The 26,277-nt window shown below is 42.3% G+C and overlaps 2 protein-coding genes across 4 annotated transcripts in view; one reads left to right on the top strand and one right to left on the bottom strand.

Annotated features, from left to right (window-relative positions):
• The window catches only part of DNAJC13 (DnaJ heat shock protein family (Hsp40) member C13), a 62,114-nt gene extending 37,733 nt beyond the window's left edge, over positions 1 to 24,381 (top strand). For 2 of the 3 annotated variants that reach the window (XM_083577541.1, XM_083577540.1), the window contains 28 exons: positions 307 to 391; positions 557 to 711; positions 1,069 to 1,114; positions 2,592 to 2,746; positions 2,951 to 3,152; positions 4,276 to 4,391; positions 4,988 to 5,066; positions 6,234 to 6,369; positions 7,010 to 7,194; positions 7,757 to 7,831; positions 8,862 to 8,981; positions 9,406 to 9,585; positions 10,111 to 10,278; positions 10,953 to 11,066; positions 12,052 to 12,168; positions 12,711 to 12,888; positions 13,120 to 13,211; positions 14,190 to 14,289; positions 15,046 to 15,120; positions 15,275 to 15,387; positions 17,145 to 17,314; positions 17,631 to 17,673; positions 18,113 to 18,286; positions 19,348 to 19,527; positions 20,359 to 20,499; positions 21,782 to 21,925; positions 22,108 to 22,207; positions 23,556 to 24,381. In XM_083577541.1, the coding sequence (XP_083433667.1) occupies positions 307 to 391; positions 557 to 711; positions 1,069 to 1,114; positions 2,592 to 2,746; positions 2,951 to 3,152; positions 4,276 to 4,391; positions 4,988 to 5,066; positions 6,234 to 6,369; positions 7,010 to 7,194; positions 7,757 to 7,831; positions 8,862 to 8,981; positions 9,406 to 9,585; positions 10,111 to 10,278; positions 10,953 to 11,066; positions 12,052 to 12,168; positions 12,711 to 12,888; positions 13,120 to 13,211; positions 14,190 to 14,289; positions 15,046 to 15,120; positions 15,275 to 15,387; positions 17,145 to 17,314; positions 17,631 to 17,673; positions 18,113 to 18,286; positions 19,348 to 19,527; positions 20,359 to 20,499; positions 21,782 to 21,925; positions 22,108 to 22,207; positions 23,556 to 23,653 (3,541 nt within the window). In that variant the 3' untranslated portion in view covers positions 23,654 to 24,381. Of the gene's footprint in view, positions 1 to 306; positions 392 to 556; positions 712 to 1,068; positions 1,115 to 2,591; positions 2,747 to 2,950; positions 3,153 to 4,275; positions 4,392 to 4,987; positions 5,067 to 6,233; positions 6,370 to 7,009; positions 7,195 to 7,756; positions 7,832 to 8,861; positions 8,982 to 9,405; positions 9,586 to 10,110; positions 10,279 to 10,952; positions 11,067 to 12,051; positions 12,169 to 12,710; positions 12,889 to 13,119; positions 13,212 to 14,189; positions 14,290 to 15,045; positions 15,121 to 15,274; positions 15,388 to 17,144; positions 17,315 to 17,630; positions 17,674 to 18,112; positions 18,287 to 19,347; positions 19,528 to 20,358; positions 20,500 to 21,781; positions 21,926 to 22,107; positions 22,208 to 22,541; positions 22,658 to 23,555 lie in introns of all 3 variants that reach the window. The other variant, XR_014540089.1, reaches the window with a different exon arrangement.
• A 513-nt stretch (positions 24,382 to 24,894) lies between these two features.
• Positions 24,895 to 26,277, bottom strand: part of ACAD11 (acyl-CoA dehydrogenase family member 11) — a gene marked incomplete at its 5' end in the record, with an annotated part of 37,929 nt that continues 36,546 nt past the window's right edge. The window contains one exon of the mRNA XM_083577938.1: positions 24,895 to 25,161. Coding sequence (XP_083434064.1) covers positions 25,047 to 25,161 — 115 coding nt within the window. The 3' untranslated portion in view covers positions 24,895 to 25,046. The remainder of the gene's footprint in view (positions 25,162 to 26,277) is intronic.

Below are 26,277 nucleotides of genomic sequence, written 5' to 3'. Positions count from 1 at the left end.
GAGGGTAACCCTGTTTTACGGTACAGTGGTACCTTGGGTTACATATGCTTCAGGTTACAGACTCTGCTAACTCAGAAATAGTACCTCGGGTTAAGAACTTTGCTTCAGGATGAGAACCGAAATCGTGCTCCAGTGGTGCAGCAGCAGCAGGATGCCCCATTAGCTAAAGTGGTGCCTCAGGTTAAGAACAGTTTCAGGTTAAGTACGGACCTCTGGAACGAATTAAGTACTTAACCTGAGGTACCACTGTACCAGCTGGCCATTGTGCACTTCAAACGCTGATTAGGGAAACTTCTTCCCTTTCAGAGACCAGGATAATGCCATTATAAGGCCTTTGCCCAGAGTGAAGAGGCTCCTTTCAGACAGCACTTGCCTTCCTCACATCATTCAGGTAAGCTGATCTGCAGTCTGATCGTCAAGATTTAGATGGCTTGCTTTTCAGCATATTTTGCTTTTTGAAAAGAGAAAAAATCTTGGAACTTTGATTGGGAGCAGTAGCCCTAATCTGAAATGCACAGTTTAAAACCATGTTAAGTTGTTGTTTTTTGCATTGCAGCTGCTGCTGACCTTTGATCCCATTCTTGTTGAGAAAGTGGCCATATTGCTTTTCTACATCATGCAAGACAACCCACAGTTACCTCGCCTTTACCTCAGTGGAGTATTCTTCTTCATCATGATGTATACCGGTTCCAACGTGCTCCCCGTTGCAAGGTGAAAGCAATAATGTTTAGCATCTGTTGCATGTTTACTTAAACATGGAGTTTCACACCAGCTAAGTGTAAATGCAAAGGATATTGCGTTCGTTTCTGAAAGTTTTTAAGTGATAAAATTGTTTTACACTTTTCCTCTCTGGACGACTTTAAAGAAACCAGGCTACATTGTATAATGGTGATAGTGAGGGGGCGTTTGATGAAGAGAGAGTCCCTAGGGACTGTATTTAGTGCTAGATGGCCAGTGAGAGCCCAGGGATCCGATGGGTTAGAGGGCAGGCGCAAGTTTTATAGTCCCATTAACCTGCATGCTGAGCTCATGCCATTGAGCTAAAAGTATATATGAATTATTTTCTAGGTTTTTGAAGTATACACATTCAAAGCAGGCCTTCAAGTCTGAAGAGGTAAGCAGCAATTAATATTACAAAAGAAACTGGCAATGCTCCAACAAAACAAGTCAATTCCAAGTATGCTCTAAGTATAAGCATTTAAACATCAAAAATGTCTGTTTGGGGGGTATTGTTGCTATCTGAAACAACTCTCTCTCTTCAGAATGTGCTGGATCCTTTTAAAAGGCAAACTGACAAAAGTTTGTTGCGCTGTTAGCTAAACAATGTTTAACCAAACAGTTGGAAATATGTAGCTGAATTTAGCGTTAGGAAGTTTTGGAAGGGATGAGTGTGGAGACAACTCTTAAGCGTTAAATGCGTTGGTAGTTGTGCTGCAATGTGATTGTGGAGGCAAGCTGCAGAGCAGTTTGTAGTTGTAGGAGTTGAAATTCCTTGAGACCAAGACAGCAATGCTGTACTCGCTCACTGCTGGGTACACGTGTATGGCAAGGGCAATAAACCTTTGGGCTCGTTCCATTTGCTTCTGGGCATCCTTGCAGGGCCCACATACCCCAGGGGGGTGAGTAGCACCAGATGCAGAGAATTTGGCTTTTATAGCAGACTGTATCCCATCCATGCAAAAGTCAGAGGCTTCTCCCTCTCCTATAAAGGCATTCTCATGGTTCAGTGACATATTCCAGCCGGGATGAGTACTGGGGGTCAGGGGTGTAGGGGTTTTAGACCAAGACAGTGCTTGGTGCAGCCTATACGGCCTAGGACCCTCATACTTACGGGATTGCCTCCTGGTATGCCCCGCGGAGGACCTTACGGTCCACAAATAATATCTTGGAGGTCCTGGGACTCGAGGTTAAACTGGCCTCAACCAGGGCCATCTTTGGCCCCAGCCTGGTGGAACGCTCTATCGCAGGAGACCAGCACCCTGCAGGACTTGAAATCCTTTCACAGGGCCTGCAAGACGGAGCTGTTCTACCTGGCCTTCGGTCTGGGCCCAGTTTGACTCCGCTCTATGGGACCCCGTAAATTACCCCTTTGGCCCTTTTGTCGGCTCATGTGGGACCAACATGGATAGCTGGCCCTGATGAATACTTGAGTTTCCCAACTCCTATAGTTGTAATTCATGGGCAGTCATTTAATTTTATCCTGATTCTAATTTTTAAGCTGTATTTTAATCAGTTGTTTGATTGTGTTTTAATGTATTTGATTTTTGATGTTAGCCGCCCTGAGCCCAGTCTTGGCCAGGGAGGGCGTGGTGTAAATAAAAATTTACTTACTTACAATGGAGAGGGTGGAATAAAGAGGCATGAAGGGCCGCCTTTGGACTCTGCGCCTGAGGCTCCTAACTCTTGATGTATTGCAAGGGGGTTGGACTAGATGGCCCTCAAGGTCCCACTGCCAACTCTGTAATTCTGTAAGTTGTGCTGCACATAGTGGCTTGTGAAAATTAATACCTCCATTATCACAAAAGCAACCAGTAAATACGTGCACAAGCATGTTCATTTCATTTTCCCATTTACATCCATCTTCTTTTTAGATGAAAGGGCAAGATATAGTTCAGAGAAGCATTCTTGGACACATCCTGCCGGAAGCTATGGTGTGTTACTTGGAAAACTATGAACCAGAAAAATTTTCTGAAATTTTTTTGGGCGAATTCGACACTCCAGAAGCTATTTGGAGCAGTGAAATGAGGTAATTTGATTTATACGCTTCCAGCAAAAGAAGTGGGTTCCCCCCCCCCCATCAGTATTCTGTCCCCCTTTTTTCAGTTTGCTGACTGTAATTAAATTCACCTGATATCTTTGTGACTTGCCACGGATAACAAGGTTTAATGGTTTAGTGATCTGGAAGAAAGTTAGCAATTGTTTGCTTCAAAATGCCTTTTGCAATTCACAGGCGCCTTATGATAGAGAAGATTGCTGCTCATCTTGCGGACTTCACCCCTCGTCTTCAAAGTAACACAAGAGCGCTTTACCAGTACTGCCCCATACCGCTAATTAACTACCCTCAGCTGGAGAACGAGCTGTTTTGTAACATCTATTACCTCAGACATCTTTGTGATAAACTTCGGTTTCCTGACTGGCCAATTAAAGACCCTGTAAGTCACATGTCTTGCACTCTTCCTCAATCTGCAGCAAAGCAGAATTGAAAAATAAAAAGGGGAAATAAGTCAAAGAACTGCGAGAGCCATGACTGCTTTACTGGCATCTTGAGTGTGCCATGATCTTAACAGTTCTGTTTTAAAGTATACAGTTTCAAAGCCAGTTAAGTTTAAACAAGGAGTGTGTTCAATGTGGTGGGGATGTAAGAAAGCTAACGGATATTGGGAGATGATATACACAGAAATAAAAAAGATGCTAAGGTTGACATCCCCCCCCCCCAAAAAAACCCCGAAATGTTCTTTTTGGGTATGATAGAGGGTGAGATACCTAAGAATGCATTAAATCTTGCTCTTTAGGCAACTGCTGTGGCCAGAATAGCCTATGCACAAATGTGAAAGGACAGAAACAGTCCAACAAAAGAGTATTGGCAGAATAAGTTAATAGAATATGTGGAGTTAGTGATGTTGACTGCAAAGATAAGAAACTTGGGAGATTTATGAAACTGTTATAATTCTTTAAACAATCTCCAAAGTTTTCCCACTCCTCTCTTATGGTATGAACATAAGAGAGGAGTGGGAAAACTTTGGATATTGTTTAAAGAATTATAACAGTTTCATAAATCTCCCAAGTAGGACTAGATCAACGAACAGCAGCTAAATCAATTAGAAGGTACAGAAAGATGCGTATCACAGCTAAGAGTAAAAGGGAACACATGGGAGGGCTGGGGTGGGAAAGTCGAATAATTAATTATTATTATTATTTATTTTATTTATTGAGTATACATACCGCCCTGTACCTGGAAGTCTCAGGGTGGTTCACAGAAAAGATCACAGCATATATAATCAGAATAAAACCGAGGATAATGAAGATTATTGTGAAATGGATGTACCAATTTACTGTTAAAACATCAGTGAAATTAAAATAAATAAAGGAGTGTGATCAAATTTTCAAATATAAGAGATAAAACTCCTATATTGCAGGGCCTAATAGGGAGGGCCCAGGTGGCTGAGTAATAGCACTTATCTCCCCCTTCCTCTCCTCCCCCCACCCCGGGAAGATCTGGAAGTTACATTAGAAGAACTCATTTGGAATTTTCTGTCTCCCAACCACCCCGGCCAGGTTAAACTCTTAAAAGATACCCTAGATGCTTGGAAGAAGGAGGTGGATAAGAAGGCGCCCACAATGTCAATAGATGATGCTTATGAAGTTCTCCATCTCCCAAAGGGACAAGGACAGTAAGTTATGTGCTCTTCGGTTCCACTGACATTTTAATATAAATGACTCTTAGCTCGTGTACCTTGCATCATTAAAACTTAGTTGCCCTCTGATTAAGTTCTAGAACCGGAAGAACAGCTAGTATGGCTGAAGTTTTGTACAGGAACGATAGTATAATGGTTCAGCATTGGAGCACCTCTATTTCAGACCAGCCTGACCTATTGATTTGGAGGCATATCGATTAACTAAAGCGCAGGAGCCCACATAGCAGTGTGCAGAGAGGATGGGGGGGAAATCCAGTTAACAAGACCGGATTGCCGTAATAGTTTACACAGGTCTTGCTATTGTCCCATCAGCAGTCCTGAGAAGTCACTGAAAATGCACCATTAGCGCTGCCACCCCTACTCAGCATTAAATAGGAGACAGACTGGCCTAGATCTTATGGATAACGTTTGTAGCTAACTCATAAAACATGCTTTGGAAAGTGACCTAAAATCTGTCGTTCAAAATAACCTGCCAGAGTTTAGTTTGAAATCTATGTTATATTTCCCCCCCCCCCTGACTGAATGACAGCATATTGAGTCCTAGGTAAACAAATTCTTTATGTATTTGACAGGCACGATGAGAGCAAAATCAGGAAGGCTTATTTCAGACTGGCCCAGAAATACCACCCTGACAAGAATCCAGAAGGTCGAGTAAGTGCTATGCATTAAATATATATTATGCCTATAGGGTGTATTGGGTCTGATCTGGTGTCTGATCACAGGCTCTCTACTGTATACATGGATCTACCCCAGTTACTGCAGTGGGGGGAGCAGGTTCAAGTGTTCAAATGTGCAGAGTCACTCCTTTTATGTAGCCAGGACAGCCCATTCGTGCACAAATTCCTGCATAATAGAAGTACAACTGTTTGTTTGCTAAAGCTCTTAAATATGTATATATGTACATCAGAAAGGGGAAACAGTTTTGAGTTATGGACCCCATTACATTCCAGTAGTGGACGTTGCCAGACCCACACACAGTCATTCTCTCCCCCTCTCTCTCTCTCTCTCTCTCTCTCTCTCTCTCTCTCTCTCTCACACACACACACACACACACACACCTTTTTCCCATGGTAACAGAGGCATATATTTCATTTTTAGTAACTCCATTCAAGTTTCACCTTCCATTTTCTTGTGGGGGGAAATAGCTCTCCCAATGCCCTTTTTATCTGTCCTTCCTGTGTGAATGTGGCAAATCTCTGTAATCCCGGCAGAAGAATGTAAATGAAGTCAGCACATCGCTGAACTGGAAACCATTAACCGCAACTGGTTTGAGCCCCAAACTTCATAATGTAATTGCATGCCCAAAATTGTATGGACTACTTTTAGCATATCTGCCAGGAATACAGGTCTGTTAATTTCTCCCTCGGCTTTGATCTGATTGTGAGGGAAGAAGTCGTAATTGCACAATTTGCACAACTTCAAAGACCCTTTCCCTTCCTGCTGTACAACTTACGGTTGGGAGGGGACTCTGAAATCTGACTGCAGGTCTCATCCCTGCTTTACATTAAGTAATCCTTAGCCAAATACTGGAATACTATGTACGATGCTGTCTGTACACGTGGCTGTTCTGAATAGGTTGTACTTAAGTTTCTTGTTAACTCTGTTGTCCTACTGTGTGTGTATGTACAGGACTTTTCAGAGAAGGGTTTGGTATAAAAGTCAGAAAAACATTAAAATAGCTCAAAATTAGAACCGTGTCTTTGAAGAGTATGTAGTAGAAGAGAGTCTCAAAATCCTGGCCTGTTCCTTTTGCAACATCAGCTGATTCATTTTGAGATTGGATTCATATCTGCTTCCTTATGTGCATTGTATTTGCAGGATATGTTTGAAAAGGTGAATAAAGCGTATGAGTTTTTGTGTACAAAGTCAGCCAAAGTGGTGGATGGTCCAGATCCTGAGAACATAATTCTAATTTTGAAAGCTCAAAGCATCCTTTTCAACAGACACAAAGATGGTAATTATACTTAGCATCTGAAGACATAATTTTGTTTTGTAAAATACTAAATCTCATTTATGTGTTATTGAAAACTTTGGGCCTATTTGGCAACTCACTGGCTGCAACTGATACAAATAATGTGGCAAACTATCAAGCTCTACCTTTTCAGGTGCATCACCTTGGTTTCGTTGGAGAGTGGATTTCTGAAGGAGGGGAGGCCCCTGTACTTCTGGAGGCTACAGTCCAGTCCAAAATGGACATTTCTTTGAATGCAGTTAATACACTTTTTCCAGCAATTTAAAATCAATCCGTCTCCACTGATTAATAGGTGGACTTTTGTTGGTAGAAAACCTAGGGCTTGTTCTAAGGCAGAGTGTCTGCATTCAAAACAGAGCCTTGAGATCCCATTTTCCAAAAGCTGCTGAGATTCACCTGTATACTTCCCGAGGAGCTGCCCAGAATCTTGGGGAATTCAACCTCTCCTACTTGTTAGGAACTAATTTGTTTAGTGCATTCTGTGTTACACTTCTCCTTTCTCCTGTGTTGTTGGCCTTTGAAGTAAGAAACCATAAAAATAATTTGTTTGGTATAGAATAAGTGTCACCATGAGACTGATTCACATGTGAATGTTAATTCTTGGCATTCTTTTCTTTTCAAGATTTGAAGCCTTATAAATACGCAGGCTACCCCATGTTGATTAAGACAATCACAATAGAAACTTCAGACGACCTCTTGTTCTCCAAAGAATCTCCCCTGTTGCCTGCTGCTACTGAGTTAGCTTTCTACACTGTCAACTGCTCAGCACTTAATGCAGAAGAACTAAGAAGAGAGAATGGTATTGAGGTAGGCTCAAAATCCTCCTGTGGGTTATGTTTTGCAGAGAGTGAGTTTTATTCTTCCTTTCTATTAAGCTCTGGTTTGCAAAATGCATTTTAATAACCCTTTTTGGCTGGGTGTTGTCTGCAAAGCCAGCTTTTCCTCATATTTTCTAGCTATCTGTAAGTACATCTCAGAACTGCTGTTGCTGACTATTCTGTAAGCTTGCATAACCAGTGCTGAATATTTCATGTATTTGGCTTAATTTGCCTAAGAATAAGCAAGTAGATTGTTATTTTAAAAACACAAATATTAATTTCTAACTTATATCAAGCAAAAGAAACAATAACTGGGCTTCTAAGAAATATTGTTAATATTACTCCAGATAATTTCAGATTATTGGTTTGGCTTAGAATACTTGAACTTCTCTTTCTCTAACAAGTAGGCATTTGAAGTATTAAATTTTACATTGTGGCTTTAAAATGGCATCCAAAAATTTGTAGAGAAATATTTGCTATATGAAAACAATCGTTTCAACTTTTGCTGCTGATAGTGTTCAGGGGGAAAACATGTCTGTCTATCCCCACAGATTCTGCAAGAGGCTTTTAATCGCTGTGTTGCTGTCCTGACACACTTTAGTAAGCCAGATGATATGTCAGTTCAGGTAAGTGTTCAAAATAATCCAGTAATGGAAGTTTTAGCATATGTGTGAATGTGAACTAAAATGTGAACTGGCCATAGGAGACCAGATTCGGGCAACTGTTCTAACTATTTACACTAACATGGTTCTCACAACATATTAAAACTGTAGATAAAATAAACTATGGTTTAATGTGAATAAGAACAAACCTTGGCTACCTGCTTGTGGTTGGTTTGGAGAGAAACAAACCACCATTCCAGGCTCGGATAACACAAGAAGCTATGGCTTGTTTTTGGTGGTACAGCAGCAACAGGGAAGGAAGGAAACAGCTGCAATTTCAGTGGTGTGTACCAGCAATCTGCTTATTCTCATTAAAGCATAGTTTCTTTTAACAGTGGAGATACCAAAGACTGAACCTGAGAACTTCCACATGCAAAATGTGTACCTTACTATTCTCCCATTTTGTCACAGCCCATTTCTGGTACCAACATTAAAGGTAAAGAGTAAAAGGACTTCTGACCATTAGGGCCAGTCGTGGCCGACTCTGGGGTTGTGGCGCTCATCTCGCTTTACTGGCCGAGGGAGCTGGCGTACAGCTTCCGGGTCATGTGGCCAGCATGACTAAGCCGCTTCTGGCGAACCAGAGCAGGGCACAGAAATGCCGTTTACCTTCCCGCCGGAGCGGTACCTATTTATCTACTTGCACTTTGACGTGCTTTCGAACTGCTAGGTTGGCAGGAGCAGGGACTAAGCAACAGGAGCTCACCCCATCATGGGGATTCGATCTTCCGATCGGCAAGCCCTAGGCTCTGTGGTTTAACCCACAGCGCCACCCACGTCCCAGGTGCCAACAGTAGACACTTCATAAATTGAAAAGAAGTAACAATGCCTCACAAGACTAAAATAAGTAATCACTTGGCAAATTACAGTGCTGTGTCTGCCTTCCAGGGAGCTCTTTATCATTCCTTTTCAACTTCTGAAGTGTGTATATTTGTAGTGCATCTTATTATGCACTGTCCCAACGCCATATGACTTCGCATTTTTCACTTAATAGGTGTGTGGGCATGTAAGTAAATGTTACAGTGTGGCAGCCCAATTTGAAGATTGCAGAGAGAAAATAACTGAAATGCCAAATATCATCAAGGATCTCTGCAGAGTACTGTATTATGGCAAGGTAAGCTCTTGTATGACTCCTATCTTTCTTTTCTAGCCTCCCATTTCTGTAGAACCTCAGGAGTGTCCATTAAGTGGATGCAATCATTTGGGCCTATTGCCTTCCTTTTGAAAGCTGTAGAATTTCCTTTCAGAGCCCCAGTTCACATAAGGCTTCTTGAGGCATGTAGACAGTTTTGTTTGCACATTGTCCAATGGAATGTACAGACACAGTCCTTCTGTTTACCCTATTATATTCTTATTTATTCTGTTTCCCCTATTATGTAATGTGATTAAAGCGCTACACTGCAGAAGCAAGAAACAAAAAGTGTGAAGAACGTGCCACTATTGCATTTTGTCATTTTTACGTCAGAAACACCGCTTGTCTCGTCCCTGCTGAACTGAAGCATTTCTCACCCAAAGCAAATGTTTTCTTTCCTACTCAGAACATTCCCCGCGTGGCTTCCCTAGGGGTCGAGTGTGTCAGCTCCTTTGCTGTGGACTACTGGCTACAGACGCATCTGTTTCAAGCTGGAGTTCTGTGGTATTTGCTCGGCTACATCTTCAACTATGATTACACACTAGAAGAGAGTGGGATTCAGAAGAGTGAAGATTCCAATCAGCAGGTAATGATAATAAGGAACTGTGAATAGACTGCTGCACTTTAAATATACCCTGAGCAGCATTTCTAAGATGGCTGTAGGAACTTACAGTCACTATCTTAAAAGCAAACACATTGCTTAATGTGCTGTGCTTTTAGGTAAAATTTTGCATGTGTGTTGTAGCCTTTTTTGTGCGGTTCAAATGACATTCTCAAGATCAGTTGTGCTTGCTTGTGCCAAGCTTTGATCCAAAGAGAGAAGGAAGTTTGAAGAAGGGAACTTTTTTATATTGTTAAAAAACAACAACACACCCCTCTGCAGCACCCACAAAGCCCCTCTAGAGAGTTAGAGTACCCTCCTGAATAGTGCACAGTTGGGGTATAAGGAGACATAATGGCAAGTGACAGTTGCCCCAAATTGGGCAATGACATTTTTGCAAGTTGTGTCCATTTTATTTTGCGGTATTGCTTGTGAAGGAGGGGTGGTCTGGTTTCTTCACCTACTCAGAAAATCTATGCATGAGATTGATTCCCTATTTTCTGCTAACAGGAAGTAGCCAATACCCTTGCCAAGCTTAGCCTCCTTGCTTTGAGCCGTCTTGGTGGATATCTTCCCGGAGAACAAGCTACGCCTGAAAACCCAACCATCAGAAAAAGTCTTGCAGGCATGTTGACGCCATATATTGCAAGAAAACTTGCTGTGGTCAATCCTGCCGAGGTACAGGAACATTTTAATACCCACGTTAATGTTTTTCCACTTTTCTTGACAAGCATGCTGAGCATGAAAATTTAGCAATGGCAACAAAGAAAATTATACAGCCTTTAGTGTCTTAGAAAAGGAGTCTTGATTGAGGCACCTGCGAGCACCTTCAGCTCTCTGTGTTGCAGCCAGCGGATTTTTGTTTAAGATAGTGGAGTGTTAATAGAGATGTGTGGATTTGTACAGTAATCATCCTACTATTTCTAACTTGTCGTGTCTTTCTTGCCAGATACTAAGGGCTATTTCGCATGATATTGCTGCTACAGTATGTTTGAGTGACTACTGCATATGGCAAACCAGGAATATTTGTGTGTGTGTGAGCACAAACAGAAGAGAGAAACAGTGCTTGCTGCACTCAATAGTTGCAGAATAGAGACTGTTTCAGATTACTTCTGTAGCGCTTGAAATTGTAAAGTGTGCATCTAGCCAGAGCTGGAGTTTTTAAGAGCAAACTCTAAATAGACTTATGTTAAAGAATAAATAAGAGGAAATAACTTGCACATTGAGAAAGCTAGAAGGGTTACAGTGGTCTTGTAGTGGTATTAAGCTGGTTGGATGTAGATGGTGTAGAAAAAAATGAAATATTCGTCCTGCATTCAAATCTGTTTTGCCATAACTGTTTCTTAACCTAGATTCTGAAAATGCTGAACAGCAACACAGAAAGCCCGTACCTTATTTGGAACAATCGGACAAGAGCTGAACTCCTTGAGTTCTTGGAATCTCAGCAGGAAAGCATGATTAAAAGAGTGAGGCACTTTTTCAAATTGTCGGGCTGGCTAGTTGGGAGTTTCTGAGGCAGGGAACCGAAAGAAGCAGCAAGTAATTCTTGTCGCTGCATTTGTCAGAATCATTAAACCGAGGTGTACAAAAGCCACACGGCCAGCTTCTTTTAATGTACCAGGCCACAAAAGTTTTGTGTCCTCCCATGGGATTTATAGATTTCATCCCCTCATTTCTCCATTTATGGTCTCATGTTGTAAACAGCATCCTTTCACAAAAGCATATGTAAATAACTCTGATCCTAATTCGCCATCAGTGAACAGAAAGGCCCTTCAGTTCAGACATGACCTAAAACCAGGAGAGGCTCTTGTTGGCAGAGGTGGAGGAGACAGTTTTTCCTGATTCCTTTATCCCCTTTGTTGCATCTCATGTTGCTCTGGATGAAGAAGATGTTGAAGCAGTACAAGGGGCTGAGGGGTGACTTCTTTTCCCTAGATATTTGCCTTCAATTGAGTGATTGAGAGCTCTGTCTTTGCCAGTAGTACAGCTCAGGTCTTGCTTAGCATCATCTTCTTCTTCTTTGGCAATCACTTGTAGTCAAGTACAATTGTCATACGTATTCAAGTTCTGCAGCTGGGGGTAAAAGAACAATTTCAAACCAACCTGCTTTTGGTTGCAGGATTCCTGTTGTAACACCACACATGTTAAAAGATCATTGATGGTTAAAGTGCAACCTGTGCAGGAATTAGCGAGAGCCATGGGAAAGGACAGAAGTAATAGATATCTTCCCAAGCGCTGGCCAACTCTCCTCCTACCTTCACCTGCTTACATTTCTAGCCTTTTCTTGCAAAGTAAATGAGAACTGAAATCAAATTCTGTCCCCGTTTCATGTCTCCAAGCTTAAAGTAGACAATTCATATTGGGGAATTGTACTGCTTTTGCGGCCATTTGGCTTAATGTTTTTACTATGGGAAGCTGCAAATATATTCAATTGATTTTTACTTTCTAAAGGGTGACTGTGATAAAAGCTATGGATCTGAATTCATCTTCAGCGATCATGCAAAAGAGCTTATTGTAGGAGAGATTTTTGTTAGAGTTTACAATGAAGTCCCCACATTCCAACTGGAGGTAAGATTCTACTTCTAGTTATTTGGTAAAGTCTGTTGGTTTTAAATTGGTTAATCCCTTTTTTTTTCATTTCTTCTTTTTTGCGTACCAATACGAAACATGTTAGATATTGAAGCTCCTTTCCTTGTCAAAATATAGGATGTACTAATTTGTTCTCAGTAAATCATCAACACAGCAGATACGTTCAGAGGTTCTATATCCGTTCCCTCTGAATTTTGTTACATGTTTGTTATAGCTCTTCCTTTGTTAAAAAATTCAAACATTGGGAAAGAAATATTTTCAGAATGGAGTAACCCTATACTATAGAACTTCCCAGACTTTTATATAGCAGTCTTACCCTTCCTTTGTTATAATCTTGTGAGGAAGCCTTGCTACATGAAGCTGAAACACTACTGGTGATGTATCCTGATAGAGCATTTGATTGTGCATCCCGTAATTGTAAATAGTTTGTAAAATATGGATACACTGTGTTAAGCAGCCACAACAAAATGTTTATTTCCTATCTATCTTTTTAATTTTCCTTCTTGCTTGTTACCCTACAGCTTCCGAAATCATTTGCTGCAAGCCTCTTGGATTACATAGGCTCACAAGCCCAGTACCTTCATACATTAATGGCCATGACTCACACAGGGAAAGTGGAGTCAAACCAACATGGAGAGAGGCTCAGAAGGGTTGAGATGGCCTTGGAGGCTCTGAGAAATGTAATAAAACACAACCCAGGTAAGCGAGGCACGTTGGACACCTTAAACATTCCTGTCGAACGAAACCTCACTTTAGATTTTGGATGTTTTAGATGAATGCTTAGCCGTACAGCTTATCACCAAACTAAAATGGCTGTTTAAGCAGATTAAGGTGGGGGTTTTTTATTTTAAAAAAGTTTTAAGATACCTTTGCTTGAAAGTGCTTTCGTTTAGTCCACTTTAACCATAGCAGCTGTCTTTCTCCACGCAGGTTCAGAATGTGAATGCATAGGTCACTTTAAGTTAATCTTCTCCCTTCTGCGTGTCCACGGAGCTGGTCAAGTCCAACAGCTGGCTCTGGAGGTAAAAAACAAAGCGATAAAAGTTTCTTGCCATAGGAGAAAGTTCTTTACTTCGTAATATATTGTGTAGATTAATCAAAGCGATGTTCACTTTTATGACAAATGTAAGGACGTTATTTTACACTCAGCCAGTAACAATTCTGGTTTTGGGCTTTGTGGCTCGAGAATGGAGTGCAGAGCATCAAAATAGCTACCGTACATGACTTTAAATCTTCAGTTCACAGGCTATGCAAATAGTACTAAGGAATGTTCATTTAGCAGGCAGTAGAACACAATGACTTTTGAAGTATTTCTCCAAATGTTATTTCCGAAGCCGACAGTGGCAGTCCTAATTTCTCACCAGAAGGGGCATCATTGGGCAGAAGCAATGGCCCGAGTTGCCTTGGCAAAAGTGACTGGTCTCTTTGCACCGCCACTGTTATCCAGAGTATTAAAAAAGGGTTATTCCCTCGCCCACCCCTATACACCAATATCCACTTCCCCCTGGCTTACATTTCCACACCTATTTGCCTGTCCTAAGAAGCTGGCTAAGAGGCAGATTTTTTGGGACAGGGAGTCTTTTTTCAGCCCACATGATCCCAGATAATCACAGGTCATATATCTGTTATTACACAAATCAGATTTGGCTACCTCGCCAAGGGCAAATGAAGCCTTTGCATTGACCTCGCTCTGAATGGGTAGGGACAGCGATGCGGGGTTGGGAAGAGATAGAGAACTAGGGTCACGGCTTTTACCTGATGGTGCTCCTTCTGTTGCAAAATTAAACTCCTATTGTTTGAAAACAGCATTTGGTCCAATATTTTGAAAGACATTTTCTGCTATAAATATTCACAGAAAATTCAGAGCGGCCTTTCTGGAAGCAAAGCTTGAACTTATGTATCCAATCAATATGTAGAAAATCAAGGAATCAAGATTAACAACTAGCTGCTTCCATACCAGTCTAGCAGTTTTTATTGTATTTTATTTATTTCTTTCACAGGTGGTGAACATAGTGACTAGTAACCAAGAATGTGTAAATAATATTGCAGAAGCAATGGTTCTTTCCAACTTACTAGCCCTCCTACATTCACTACCTTCAAGTACGTAGAGCGCGAGTTTACTTATTCAGTGACAAAAATACATGTTTAGAAAACTCTTTAGATACCAAAAGAAAAAGAAAAACTTCCCCCCCTTACCAGCGTGCATATAGAATTGTGGCTCCAACTTGGGAAGGGCATTGAGGTCTCAGGACTGTGTAGAGACAAATATTCTCTAAACTGGAGATCTTGCCCTCTGACTTCAGAACTGGTGGGAAAATTATAGGAAATCACTAATGAAGTAAAATCGCCTGTGTTGGGGTGTTGTCTTTGGCATTCAAAATAGATCTAGAGAAGAACCCTCAGTGAACGTATGTTTTCAGGATAAACCCATTTTGTGAATGAAGGCATCTTGCCACAATCAGCCCTTTGGAACTTCTTTCTCTATTATTAGGAACTTGCTTTTAAGGGAAAGGCTAGATCTGTGATGTTTTTATTGTATTGTATATGTATGTGATTTTTTTATATGCATATATAATTTGCATATATTTTAATTCTACTAGTGCTTAGTTCTTTGACTTAGGCTGATCTTTCATAGGATATTTTTTTTAAGTACCTTTGCTGACTTTGGAACTCAATCCATGGAAGGCTTTTGTTTCGCCTCATAAACAGCTCTTTCCTGAGGGGCCAGCTAAACTAGGCAATAGTGCAGGCCCCATTGTCCCAACTCTAAACAAGCCCTGTTGTGTTTTTACTTCATCTTTGCTAAATAGAGACACACAAAAGCTGGGTTTCGCTCATGGTTTTTCCTCTTGGCAGGTCGGCAGCTTGTTCTGGAAACTCTGTATGCTTTGACATCCAGTACCAAAATAGTTAAAGAGGCCATGGCAAAAGGTACAGTGAACGATGTTGTTCTTTGTTGCTTGTAGAATCCAAAAGTAATGTTCCAGACTTTCTGTGATTGGAAGAGGCAACAGTTCAGTTATTTTTATCTATCAGAATATTCATAGGCTGCCATAAGGCCCTCTGTTTCTCTGTCCCTTCCTAGGTGCTTTAATCTACTTACTTGATATGTTCTGCAACTCAACACATCCCCAGGTTCGATCTCAGACTGCAGAGCTTTTTGCTAAAATGACAGCCGACAAACTGGTTGGCCCAAAGGTGAGTGTGTTTTGCTTCATTTTTGGGCATTGTAACTGGCCCTTTTAAAAGCATGCTTTTAAGACTAAATAGCACAATGTCTGTTAGACTTGATTTGCAACATGCTTGTAAAAAATGCTGTCCAACCCTGTACTAGGAGTTAACATTACACAGGACGTATTCATCTTTATCATCCCTTCATATGGGCTGGGAAACAGGCCACGAAGCTGCTGTTTCCATGGCTTCCCATTACACCTAAGCTAGCAAAAGATGATTAATAGCTTCCCAGCAAACCAGGATACATAAGCCAGCTTTGAAATATGACTTACTGTCATTCCTTATTTGGAAGCCATTAGTCATAGTTTTCCTGGTTTGGACGCAAGAGGAATTGGCGACGTCTTCCTGCCTTGGTTTTTCCACTTAACGTGAAGGGTGGGGAGAGCCAAGTAGCTTGGCTTCTCAATCCAAGATCTAATTGTCCGGATGCAGCCAATGTGCATCGCTTCAAATAAACAGCCCTCACGTGGTGCAAGCTTTACATTTCACTCTCTGCAAGCTACTAGTCTTATAGAGCGACATGCTGGTTGGAAAACATGGGAGCATAAGAAGAGCCATTCTGGATCAAGCCAGCGGCCCATTTGGCCCAGCATATAATACTCGCAATGGCCAACCACATGCCTGTGGGAAGTCATAACCAGGAGTATAGCAGCATTCTCCCCAAATGTGAATTCCAGCAAAGGGTTCCCTGAGAGATGCTGCCTCCAACAGTGGATATAGTAGCCATTGATAGCCTTAGGTAAAGGTAAAGGAACCCCTGACCGTTAGGTCCAGTCGCGGACGACTCTGGGGTTGCAGCGCTCATCTTGCTTTACTGGCCGAGGGAGTCGGCGTACAGTCATGTGGCCAGCATGACTAAGCCGCTTCTGGCGAACCAGAGCAGCACACAGAAACACCGTTTACCTTCCCGCTGGAGCTGTACCTATTTATCTACTTGCGCTTTGATGTGCTTTCGAACTGCTAGGTTGGCAGCAGCAGGGACTGAGCAACGGGAGCTCACCCTGTTGTGGGGATTTGAACCGCCAACCTTCTGATTGGCAAGCCCTAGGCTTTAGACTACAGCGCCACCCGCGTCCCCTTATTGATAGCCTTAGTCTTCATGAATTGTGAAACCTATAATAATATAATAGTAGTAATTTATTATTTGTATGCCACCCATCTGATTGGGTTGCCGCAGCCACTCTGGGAGGCTTCCAACAAATTAAAATATTAAATACAGTAAGACATCAAGCATTAAAAGCATCCCTATACAGAGCTGCGTTCAGATGTCTTCTAAAAGTCAGATAGTTGCTTATTTCCTTGACATCTGAAGGGAGAGCATTCCACAGGGTGGGTGCAGCTACCAAGAAGGCCCTCTGCCTGGTTCCCTGTCACCTCGCAGCGAGGAAAGAGTCAGAAGGCTGTCAGAGCTGGATCTCTGTCTGGGCTGAACAATGGGGATTCACAATGCCCATCCATCAAGTTCAGTTTAGGTCATTCCGAGGCAGGGGGTGTAACTCAAGGACTCTTCACAAGACAGGTCATTATCCAAACAATAGTCAGCCATACAAAGACATTCCCCTCACAGGTTTAAGAATTGCTATCTGTTGATAAGGCAAATTCCTTTCAAAAACATTTTCCCCGTCCTTTGCTAGATGTCAGTATTACAAGCTGCTCATTTGATTAACTGGAAACCTTGGTTAGCGGTGACAGACTCTGCAATCTGGTGTGTTCTTTTCTAGGTTAGAATTACCCTAATGAAGTTTCTACCTGGTGTCTTTATGGATGCCATGAGAGATAACCCCGAAGCTGCTGTTCACATTTTTGAAGGAACGCATGAAAATCCAGAGTTGATATGGAATGACAACTCCAGAGAGAAAGTGTCTACAACTGTTCGAGAAATGATGCTAGAGTATGTTACAGTTGTGGTGAATAATGGTTGTACTTTTGTAGTCAGTTTCATGATAAGACGTAGCAGAACTGTAAAGCCAACGATTAGATTCAGTTTGGAATCCTCTGGGATTGTAGTGCAGGGTCTATTCCAGGCGGCATAATGCAAAAAATATAACCAGATATTCTGTATTGATCAAAATTGCTAAAAGCGATTAGAGTGCAAATAAGCCAGTTTGATTTTAACCTCAGGCGAGGGAAGCGTTTAGAATTTAATTCATTTTTAGCCCTTGCTTGCAGAAGAATTTGTTAATGGGTTTTCTGACTTTTTTTTTAAGGCACTTTAAACTACAGAGAGACAACCCTGATATTAACTGGAAGGTAAGCAAAATTTAAACGTTAAGGGGGAAATTAAGACAAAGCATGGGTGTGATTTTCCTTCGTATCCTTTTGCATTTTCTCTTTTTCGCTACTGCTCAGTCTTATCTCGCTGTACCATGACTAATAGCATGAAACTGCACGGTAGGACAGAGACCCGGGGGGGGGGGGGGCTATGAAACTCTGGATGTTCCTGCACTAAAACTCCCATCCGCTCTGACCACGTCATGCTACTTTTGGTCCTATGGGAGCAGGAGCCCAGCATCCACTGGATGGCTGCAGCTTCAACAGCCCTGCTGCAAAGTATTCTGCATTGCTACAGACCCTTATAATCGTAGTTGGGGTCACACCTGTGTTGTTAGTCCCCCTCCCTTTCTAATAAACCAAATGTAACTTTCCTAATGCACGAACTCAGTGACATTTTTTTCTCTTGTTGATCCAGCTGCCTGAGGACTTTGCTGTGGTGTACGGTGAAGCAGAGGGTGAACTTTCTGTAGGAGGGGTCTTCCTAAGAATCTTTATTGCCCAGCCGGCCTGGGTGCTGCGAAAACCTAGGGAATTTCTCATTGCACTGTTAGAAAAATTCACCGAACTCCTGGAGAAAAACAACCCCCATGTAAGTGGAGTTGATAGGTTGCGTGTTAGCTTTGTGCAACTGCATTTGTGAAAGCGAGCTCCGGTCCACTGAAAGGTGCTGCTGCTGCTGCTATTATTGTTACTACTTCCTACCACTGTTTGTTTCATTTATGAATAGCTTGCCCTGAGCAGTTTACAATAAAGCCCTTTAAGGATGCGGTTAGTTCTGCTTCTTGCTCTGTAAACCTGCCTAGGCTTGTGCTGTGAAATAATTGGCACATAACAGCACCAAACCCATGGTGGTTAAAGGCAGTAGGAGAGCAATTCGTTTAGTTTGAAGAACAACGAATGAATGGCCACTAAATGAATGCATCCTAGCACAGGCTGTTGTGCAGCAAGCAGTTGCATAAGTGATCAGGCAGCTGTTCGAAACAGCTTACGCACACGCATTAGATCTGTGCGTGCAGTTTGGGTTTTCCCCATACAGGATTCTGACCGAAGAAACGATAACTGCTCCGTACGTTGAAGAGGTTCTTATTCTTATTCAGGTTATGGCTGTCATTCTCTGCTTCTTAACAAGATAAGCCTAAAGGTAAAGGTAAAAGTACCCCTGACTATTAGGTCCAGTTGCGGATGACTCTGGGGTTGTGGCGCTCATCTGGCTTTACTGGCCGAGGGAATTTGTCTGCAGACAGCTTCCGGGTCATGTGGCCAGCATGACTAAGCTGCTTCTGGTGAACCAGAGCAGCGCACGGAAACGCTGTTCACCTTCCCGCCGGAGCGGTACCTATTTATCTACTTGCACTTGACATGCTTTCGAACTGCTAGGTTGGCAGGAGCAGGGACCGAGCAACGAGAGCTCACCCTGTCGTGGGGATTCGAACCGCCGACCTTCTGATCGGCAAGCCCTAGGTTCTGTGGTTTAGACCACAGATAAGCTTTAAGATAAGCCTGCGTTCCCACAAATTAATCAAGATGTTCATACATGCGACTCCTGAGTGTCATTAAACGGTTGATTGTAAACTGGCCGCTTGTTGACTGACTTCAATAGTGGAGCAGGAAATTTCATTGACTTGCTCTGTGCTTTGTGTTCCGAAACAGGGGGAAACTTTAGAAACTTTAACAACAGCGACGGTGTGCCTCTTTAGTGCTCAGCCTCAGCTGGCAGACCAAGTTCCCCCTCTTGGTCATCTTCCCAAGATTCTCCAGGCCCTGAATCACAAGAACAACGCCATTCCGAAAAGCGCAATGCGTGTCATACACATGCTGTCTGATAATGAGGTATGAGGATATGGATTTATTGTGTTATTGTTTGCTGGAAGAACTTTCATCTCAGGTGCTTGTTGTATGTTCCTAATGATGTAGATTGGATTTCAAATGTTTCCCCCCCTGAAACCAGTACCAGGGATGGTAAATCTAGCTAGGCACAGTATAAAGCAGGGTTCAATTTAACTCATATTACACCCCAGATTAGATTGTCTCCAGCTGGGACCATAGTATATAAAACTGTCAACTCAGTCAGTTGAAGAGATCAGGTCCATGCATGCAAACGGTTGCTTCCAGTCTCTCAGTATGTAGCAACCCCAACACTATCCTGATGTGGTGCCCTAAAATATGTTGGTTGCCTAGTTGTTTGAACTCTCTATCAACCAATAGTTTGAATTAATCCAGGGTATGGAAAATTAGCAGCAATTAGCCTTAAGGAATGTTGCCTACTACTTCTGCAGCCCAGGTTGGAAAATGGGTGTTAACTCGAGTTGGTATGCTAGACCAGGGGTCAGCAACCTTTTTTAGCCATGGGCCGGTCCTCTGTCCCTCAGACCTTGTGGGGGGCCGGACTATATTGGGGGGGGGGAGAGAAATGAATGAATTCCTATGCCCCACAAATAACCCAGAGATGCATTTTAAATAAAAGGACACATTCTGCTCATGTAAAAACACGCTGATTCCCAGACCGTCCACAGGCCGGATTTTGAAGGCGATTAGGCCGCATCCGGCCCCAGGACCTTAGGTTGCCTACCCCTGTGCTAGACATTTCTTGGGGTCTTGTAACCTCATCTTTTAAATGAGAATCTTCAACAGCCTAAATCAAACTGCTTTTCCCCTCCACAGCTTTGTGTTCGCTCAATGGCAGCGCTAGAGACCATTGGACCCGTGATGAATGGAATGAAGAAACGGCCAGATACGATTGGAGTAGCCTGCGAGGCACTTAATCGAATGTTTCAAAAGGAACAAAATGATCTCGTAGTCCAAGTAAGCAAGCCGGAACCGTGCCCTTTAAAGGCATTTGTATAGCAATCTAAATATGTGTCCATTCAATTTGTTACGCTAGCTTCGTGGTGTTGTGTGGAGCGGTGTGGAATTCCCCTGTGGCAGCTTGTGTGTGGGTTGCTTAGGGCAACAAGAAAAAGTGAGGCTCGCTTTGCAAAGCTGCGGGTGGAATGTCCTTGCATTAACATGCATCCTTGCTCATTCGCTCACACATGTATCCGTATTTTCTAAGAGTGACCACACCACAGGGATGTTGCCATGCATACTGATATCCGTAATACACCATAAATATCTCCCTGAGTTATTGGCAGAGTTCTGTGTGCAACACTAAATGCAGAGTTCCTAACATTTGCTGTTTGGAGTACCTTACCAGTAGGAGCAGTGTGTATTGAATGGCCAAACAGAGGCACATGCTTGTGCAGAAAAGGAATCTGGTATAGAAAAAGGCATTTGTGTACAGCAATAATCCTGCATCTTAGGGCAAGCCTAACTCCAATGATACATGCCACTCATTACCTCCTCAGTCATTGATGAAGATTTTGGTAATACAGTCGTACCTTGGAAGTCGAACAGAATCCGCTCCAGGGGTCCGTTCAACTTCCAAAACGTTTGAAAACCAAATCGCGGCTTCTGATTGGCTGCAGGAAACTCCTGCAGCCAATCAGAAGCCATGGAAGCCTCGTCGGACGTTCGGCTTCCAAAAGAACGTTCGCAAACCAGAACAATCGATTCTGGGTTTGCAGCGTTCGGGAGCCAAGGTACGACTGTACCTATCTGTCTATTAGAGCTAGAGTTGTCTTTACCATAAAATCATGTGGAATTACTGCTGGAACGTTGGGGAAGGTGGCGAATTCATCCTTTAGTCTTTTTGCAGTGGTTCTGGGTGGCCATATTTGAGATGACCTGAGTTGTTGAGTTAGGCAGGAGAGCAAAGAATTTTAGGAGGCAGGCTCGTCACCTGCCTGGCGGATAGGAGCACTTCTTGCTTTGGAATGCCCTTGGACTATCATTAAGTACCCTGTACAGTGGTACCTCAAGTTAAGTACTTAATTCATTCAGGAGGTCTGTTCTTAACCTGAAGCACCACTTTAGCTAATGGGGCCTCCCGCTGCTGCTGTGCCGCTGGAGCACGATTTCTGTTCTCATCCTGAAGCAAAGTTCTTAACCTGAGGTACTATTTCTGGGCTAGCGGAGTCTGTAACCTGAAGCATATGTAACCTGAAGCGTATGTAACCCGAGGTACCACTGTAATCTTGTTTTGCAGGCTTTGAAAGTAGAGTTGGTTCCATACCTTCTGCGATTGCTTGAAGGCGTCGGTCTTGAGAATCTGGAAAGCCCCTCGGCCACGAAAGCTCAGATCGTTAAAGCTTTGAAATCTATGTCTCGCAGTCTACAGTATGGAGAGCAGGTAAAGCACCCTGAATTCCTTTCAGTATCTGCATTTTGTATTTTTGGACACCCTCCCCCCCCCAAAAAAATGCTCCAGATTTGTGCAATTACAAAAGCTGCTGCTAATGGCAGGGTCAACTTCATAATGACAGCAGCCAGTTATAGATAACAAATGTTTCCTGGGCTTTGTTGTTCTTCCAGGTGAATGAAATACTGTCTCGTTCCTCTGTGTGGAGTGCCTTCAAAGATCAGAAACATGACTTGTTCATTTCTGAGACTCAAACAGCAGGATACCTCACTGGTCAGTAAACATTCTAATTTAGGCTTTTCCTGTTGTGTTTCCCTTCTTTTGTGTATCATATGGCTTGTTTATTCTGGGATAACACCTTAATTCAGTCCCCTTAATTTGATCATAGAATGGTAAGGTTGGAAAAGAGGCCACAGGGATCAATGGATGCTCCAATTGGACTTCAGCTTTAATTCTGGACATATCCAGGGTAGAAATTTGAAGGGGGCAAATGATTAATGTGTCCATTACAAAACCTCCTCGGGACACTACGGAGTGATGCTTCACTTTTGCTTCCAAGTGCTTTGCTGTCTGTACTTCCCTTGCGTCTGGTTTCTTTCTCCCCCAGGTATCTCCTCTCCTTCCCTTCTATCTGGTAGCAGTCCTCTTCATCTCAGAAGTGGGCTTTAGATCTACTTTGGCAGGCAGCTTGCTAAACCTCTCTCTAGCACTCTCTAAAAGCAGGTAGATACCACTTTGCTCAATGCATGCTGCATCTGCGCAGTTCCTAGAACGAAGTGCTTCCTTAGGTGCATGGCAATACAGTTGTAGCAGACATGTGACTGTTGTAGAACATTGCACAATGCCACGTTTTGGAACTCGTGATTTTTATTCCCCTGCGCCTGTGACATCAGGGTTCCAAATGGTAGGTGCCTGAGGGTACGTATCAGTGGTTCTCAAACTCTTCCCCCCACACGGACCACTTGAAAATTTGCAAGGAGTCTCAACGGGCCATTTAGTGTTTTCTTCTATGGCTCAAAAAATCCACACTTGCCTAGTCTTGCCTTTCTAATATGATGGATATTAGAACTATGAAAGCAAGCAACATTTTTTGCTTCCACATTAGCATTGTTGGAGCAAAGGCCATGTTGCAAAAATGAGAGGTACCTCTAATCGACAAAGCTAGTAGGCTTATTATGAAAACAATTGACCCACTGTCTCATTGGCCAGTTTAATCATCCTGCCCTGGTCCAAACAGCCTAAAAAACAAATCAAGTTTAGGGTGAAGTTCAGATAATCTTGTCTGTTTTGCAACTTTTCTGCGGACGGACCATAGTTTGAAAACCTCTGGTACATGTATGTATGTATGTGTGTGTATGTATATGTGTATTTTTGTGGGTATATTATTGCAGTTGGGTTAAAACATAAATCCTAGATAACATAGTGACTGGTGACATGGAAATCTGATCTCCGGTAACGTGTATCAATCTAGAGAAATGTAAGCTGGACACAAATGTCATGGGTAAGACAGATCACTCTGGTTTGTCTGAGCAGAACTAACAGCTTTGAAAACACTCAAGTTTACGATAAAGCGTTTTAAAGAAAACTGTTTGTTCCTTCCCATCTTTTCCCCCTGGTGCAGGTCCTGGAGTTGCTGGCTATCTTACTGCAGGGAGGTCTTCGTCGGTTCTGCCCAGCGTCCCCCCTCCAGTAGACCACGAAGCTGGAGACCACAGCTAAAGGACATGAAATGCAAGAGACTCCGAAACAGACTGGCGGGGGGTGAGGAAGGCCCCATTCCTTGGCCTGTCCACTGAAACAGATTTCTGCCTGCCTTTCCAGTTTCATGACAGTGTTATTCCTTTTTCTATGAATATATTTTTTTTAGGGGGGAAAGACAAGGTTCCACGATTCTATCACACTGTAACATAAGAAGAAAGTACTTTGGGGATCAGCCTAAAGGGGTACGCAAGAAGTTTTTTGTTTCTTGCTGTACGTAAGCACATTTTTTGTTCCTTTATATTTTTGTTTACAAGACTGTGAATCGAAACACTTTTTCCTAGTTTTTTGTATTTTATGAGCTAAGCATGACTGAAGTTGAACTGCAGTCTCGAAGAAATTGGGCTAAATCACTTGATCCTCCTACTCCTCTCCAAGTTGGACAAGATAATCCTCCCAAAACCTGACAGACGTGGTGTTTGCCTCTCTCCTCAATCATTAACATTTCCTTCACCAGACCTAACAAGATATTTGTATGTATAACTGGCTTTACCAAATTGAAAAATTAAAATGCAGCAAAAAAAAAAAAACCTATTTAAAAATGACGTTAACATGTTAAAAAGCATAGTGTAATTGTGATATGTTCTATACATTATCCAGTATATAAAACTTTCTATATTGAATGTACATTATACAGATCATTCGTATGTACATAAAATTTTAAAAAATAAAGGGAACTGAACTGTTAATGTGACAGACTTGTACTTCTGCTGTTCTATTCCTTTGTAAAGCTGGAAAGAAAATGAGGGTTCTGGGATGAGATACCTGAAATTTATTTTGAGGGCAAGAGAACCAAACCTGCATCTTAGATGGCCCACAAGATGTTACTTGACTACAATTCCCATCATCCCTGACCACTGGTCCTGCTAGCTAGGGATGATGGGAGTTGTAGTCCAACAGCAGCTGGGGACTCCAGTTTGAGAAACACTGCTGGGAATGCATCTCTTGGAGCTGAATAAATGTCCCACCCCTGCTTTAAAAAAAAACAACAGAAGGAGCTTTAGGCAAAACCTAATGTGCAATTGAGTAGGAATCTTACATTGTATGCAACTCACCAACTGTATAGAAAGATATCAAAATTCTGATGGCAGGCCTATTCTAGACCTTCCCCCTTGGGTTTAGATGGCCCAACACGTAAGCTTCTGAGTGAAGCCATTTTGTCTGCAAGTGAAAGATCAGTAAAGGAATTGTTGCTGGTAGAATTAGTAAGAGTGAGTTTACTTAAGAAATATCCATAATTGAGAACAAGTGTCAAATCTACAGTCCCCTGCCCTATAAGATTTCAGCCTAACTAAAAGAAAGAAAATGGTTTAAAATGATTGTGGTACCATCACGACTTCAAGCAAGCAAAATATTACAGATGTGCACTCAGGTGTTTGGCTTGGTCCTGCAGCTCTTGTCTTGCAATTACGGAGAGGTGAACTTCATCGGGCCCGTCTGCTATGCGTAACGTCCGGATGTAGGCAAACCTGCAGGAGGACAAAGCAGTTGCAGATGGTCTGGCCATGGCAGCACCACAGCAGGAAGGCTTGCTAGTTTATACCTTAGGTCTCTACCTCTAATTATATAGAATTGTAGAGTTAGAAGGGAATTGTGAGGCTCACACCCATGAACCCTGAGATCAAAAGTCTCATGCTCTATCACTCTCCACCTTATCTTAACATACCAAGGACGGCTTTCGATGATACAGACTTCATACTCTAGCCCAAGCTGGTGCCCTCCAGATGTTGCAAGACTACAACTCCCCTCACCACTGACTATGCTGGCCAAAACTGATGGGAGTTGTAGTCAGGAACATCTGGAGGCAAACAAGTTGGAGACCGCTGTAAGTTTCATGAGCATCTTGGCTCTTTCAGCGCAGTCAGTGGGGCTTTTAAAATGTGCATCTTCAGCAGAATCGTGGTTTTTTTTTTATTTAGAAAACACTTTTACACTGCTTGACTGTAAAACAAAAACACCTCCAAGCAGTTTATAAGAATAATGCCATATACAGATTCGGCTTTGGAAAGGACTTTATAGGTCAAATCCAACCAACCCCACCATGCAAAAGTTGTGAGATACAGTACTGTACATGGATTTCTGCTAGGACAAAATTCCCAGGATTAAATGACTATAAACACATATAACGCTTATGGCTCAAAAGCTTGTACTGTGAATTTTAATTTTTTATTACTCTCACAGCGACCGTTGAATAAGAGAGCACTAGATACATTCTTTAAATAAAACTAAGCTCAGCTACTATACCTCTTTTTTAAAAAATTATAAATTCTTTAGATTAGAATGTGAGCAAAGGAAATTTTTTAATTCAGTCCCAACAGTTTAGATTAAGCATGGTTTGTTGGATCACCTCTTCCACATTACCCCATGTGCTTCCAAGCAACTGAGACTCAAAGCAAGAGCAAACTTTGGAGAAACAAGGCTTGTTATCTCATCTGCGAGACAACTTGTGGTTTGTTGAACAAACCATGGTTAAAGTAAACTATGGCTCAGCTTTATGTGCAAACAGGAGCTTGTGCAGGAGCTATATGTGCAGGAGCTTGACGCGACGCCTGTGTGTTGGCAGCTAAAGGAGGAGCTTTGAGCCT

The sequence above is a fragment of the Podarcis filfolensis genome, assembly GCF_964270895.1.
Source record: "Podarcis filfolensis genome assembly, chromosome: 12".
NCBI lineage: Eukaryota > Metazoa > Chordata > Lepidosauria > Squamata > Lacertidae > Podarcis > Podarcis filfolensis.
This window is presented reverse-complemented; position numbering and strand designations above follow the sequence as displayed.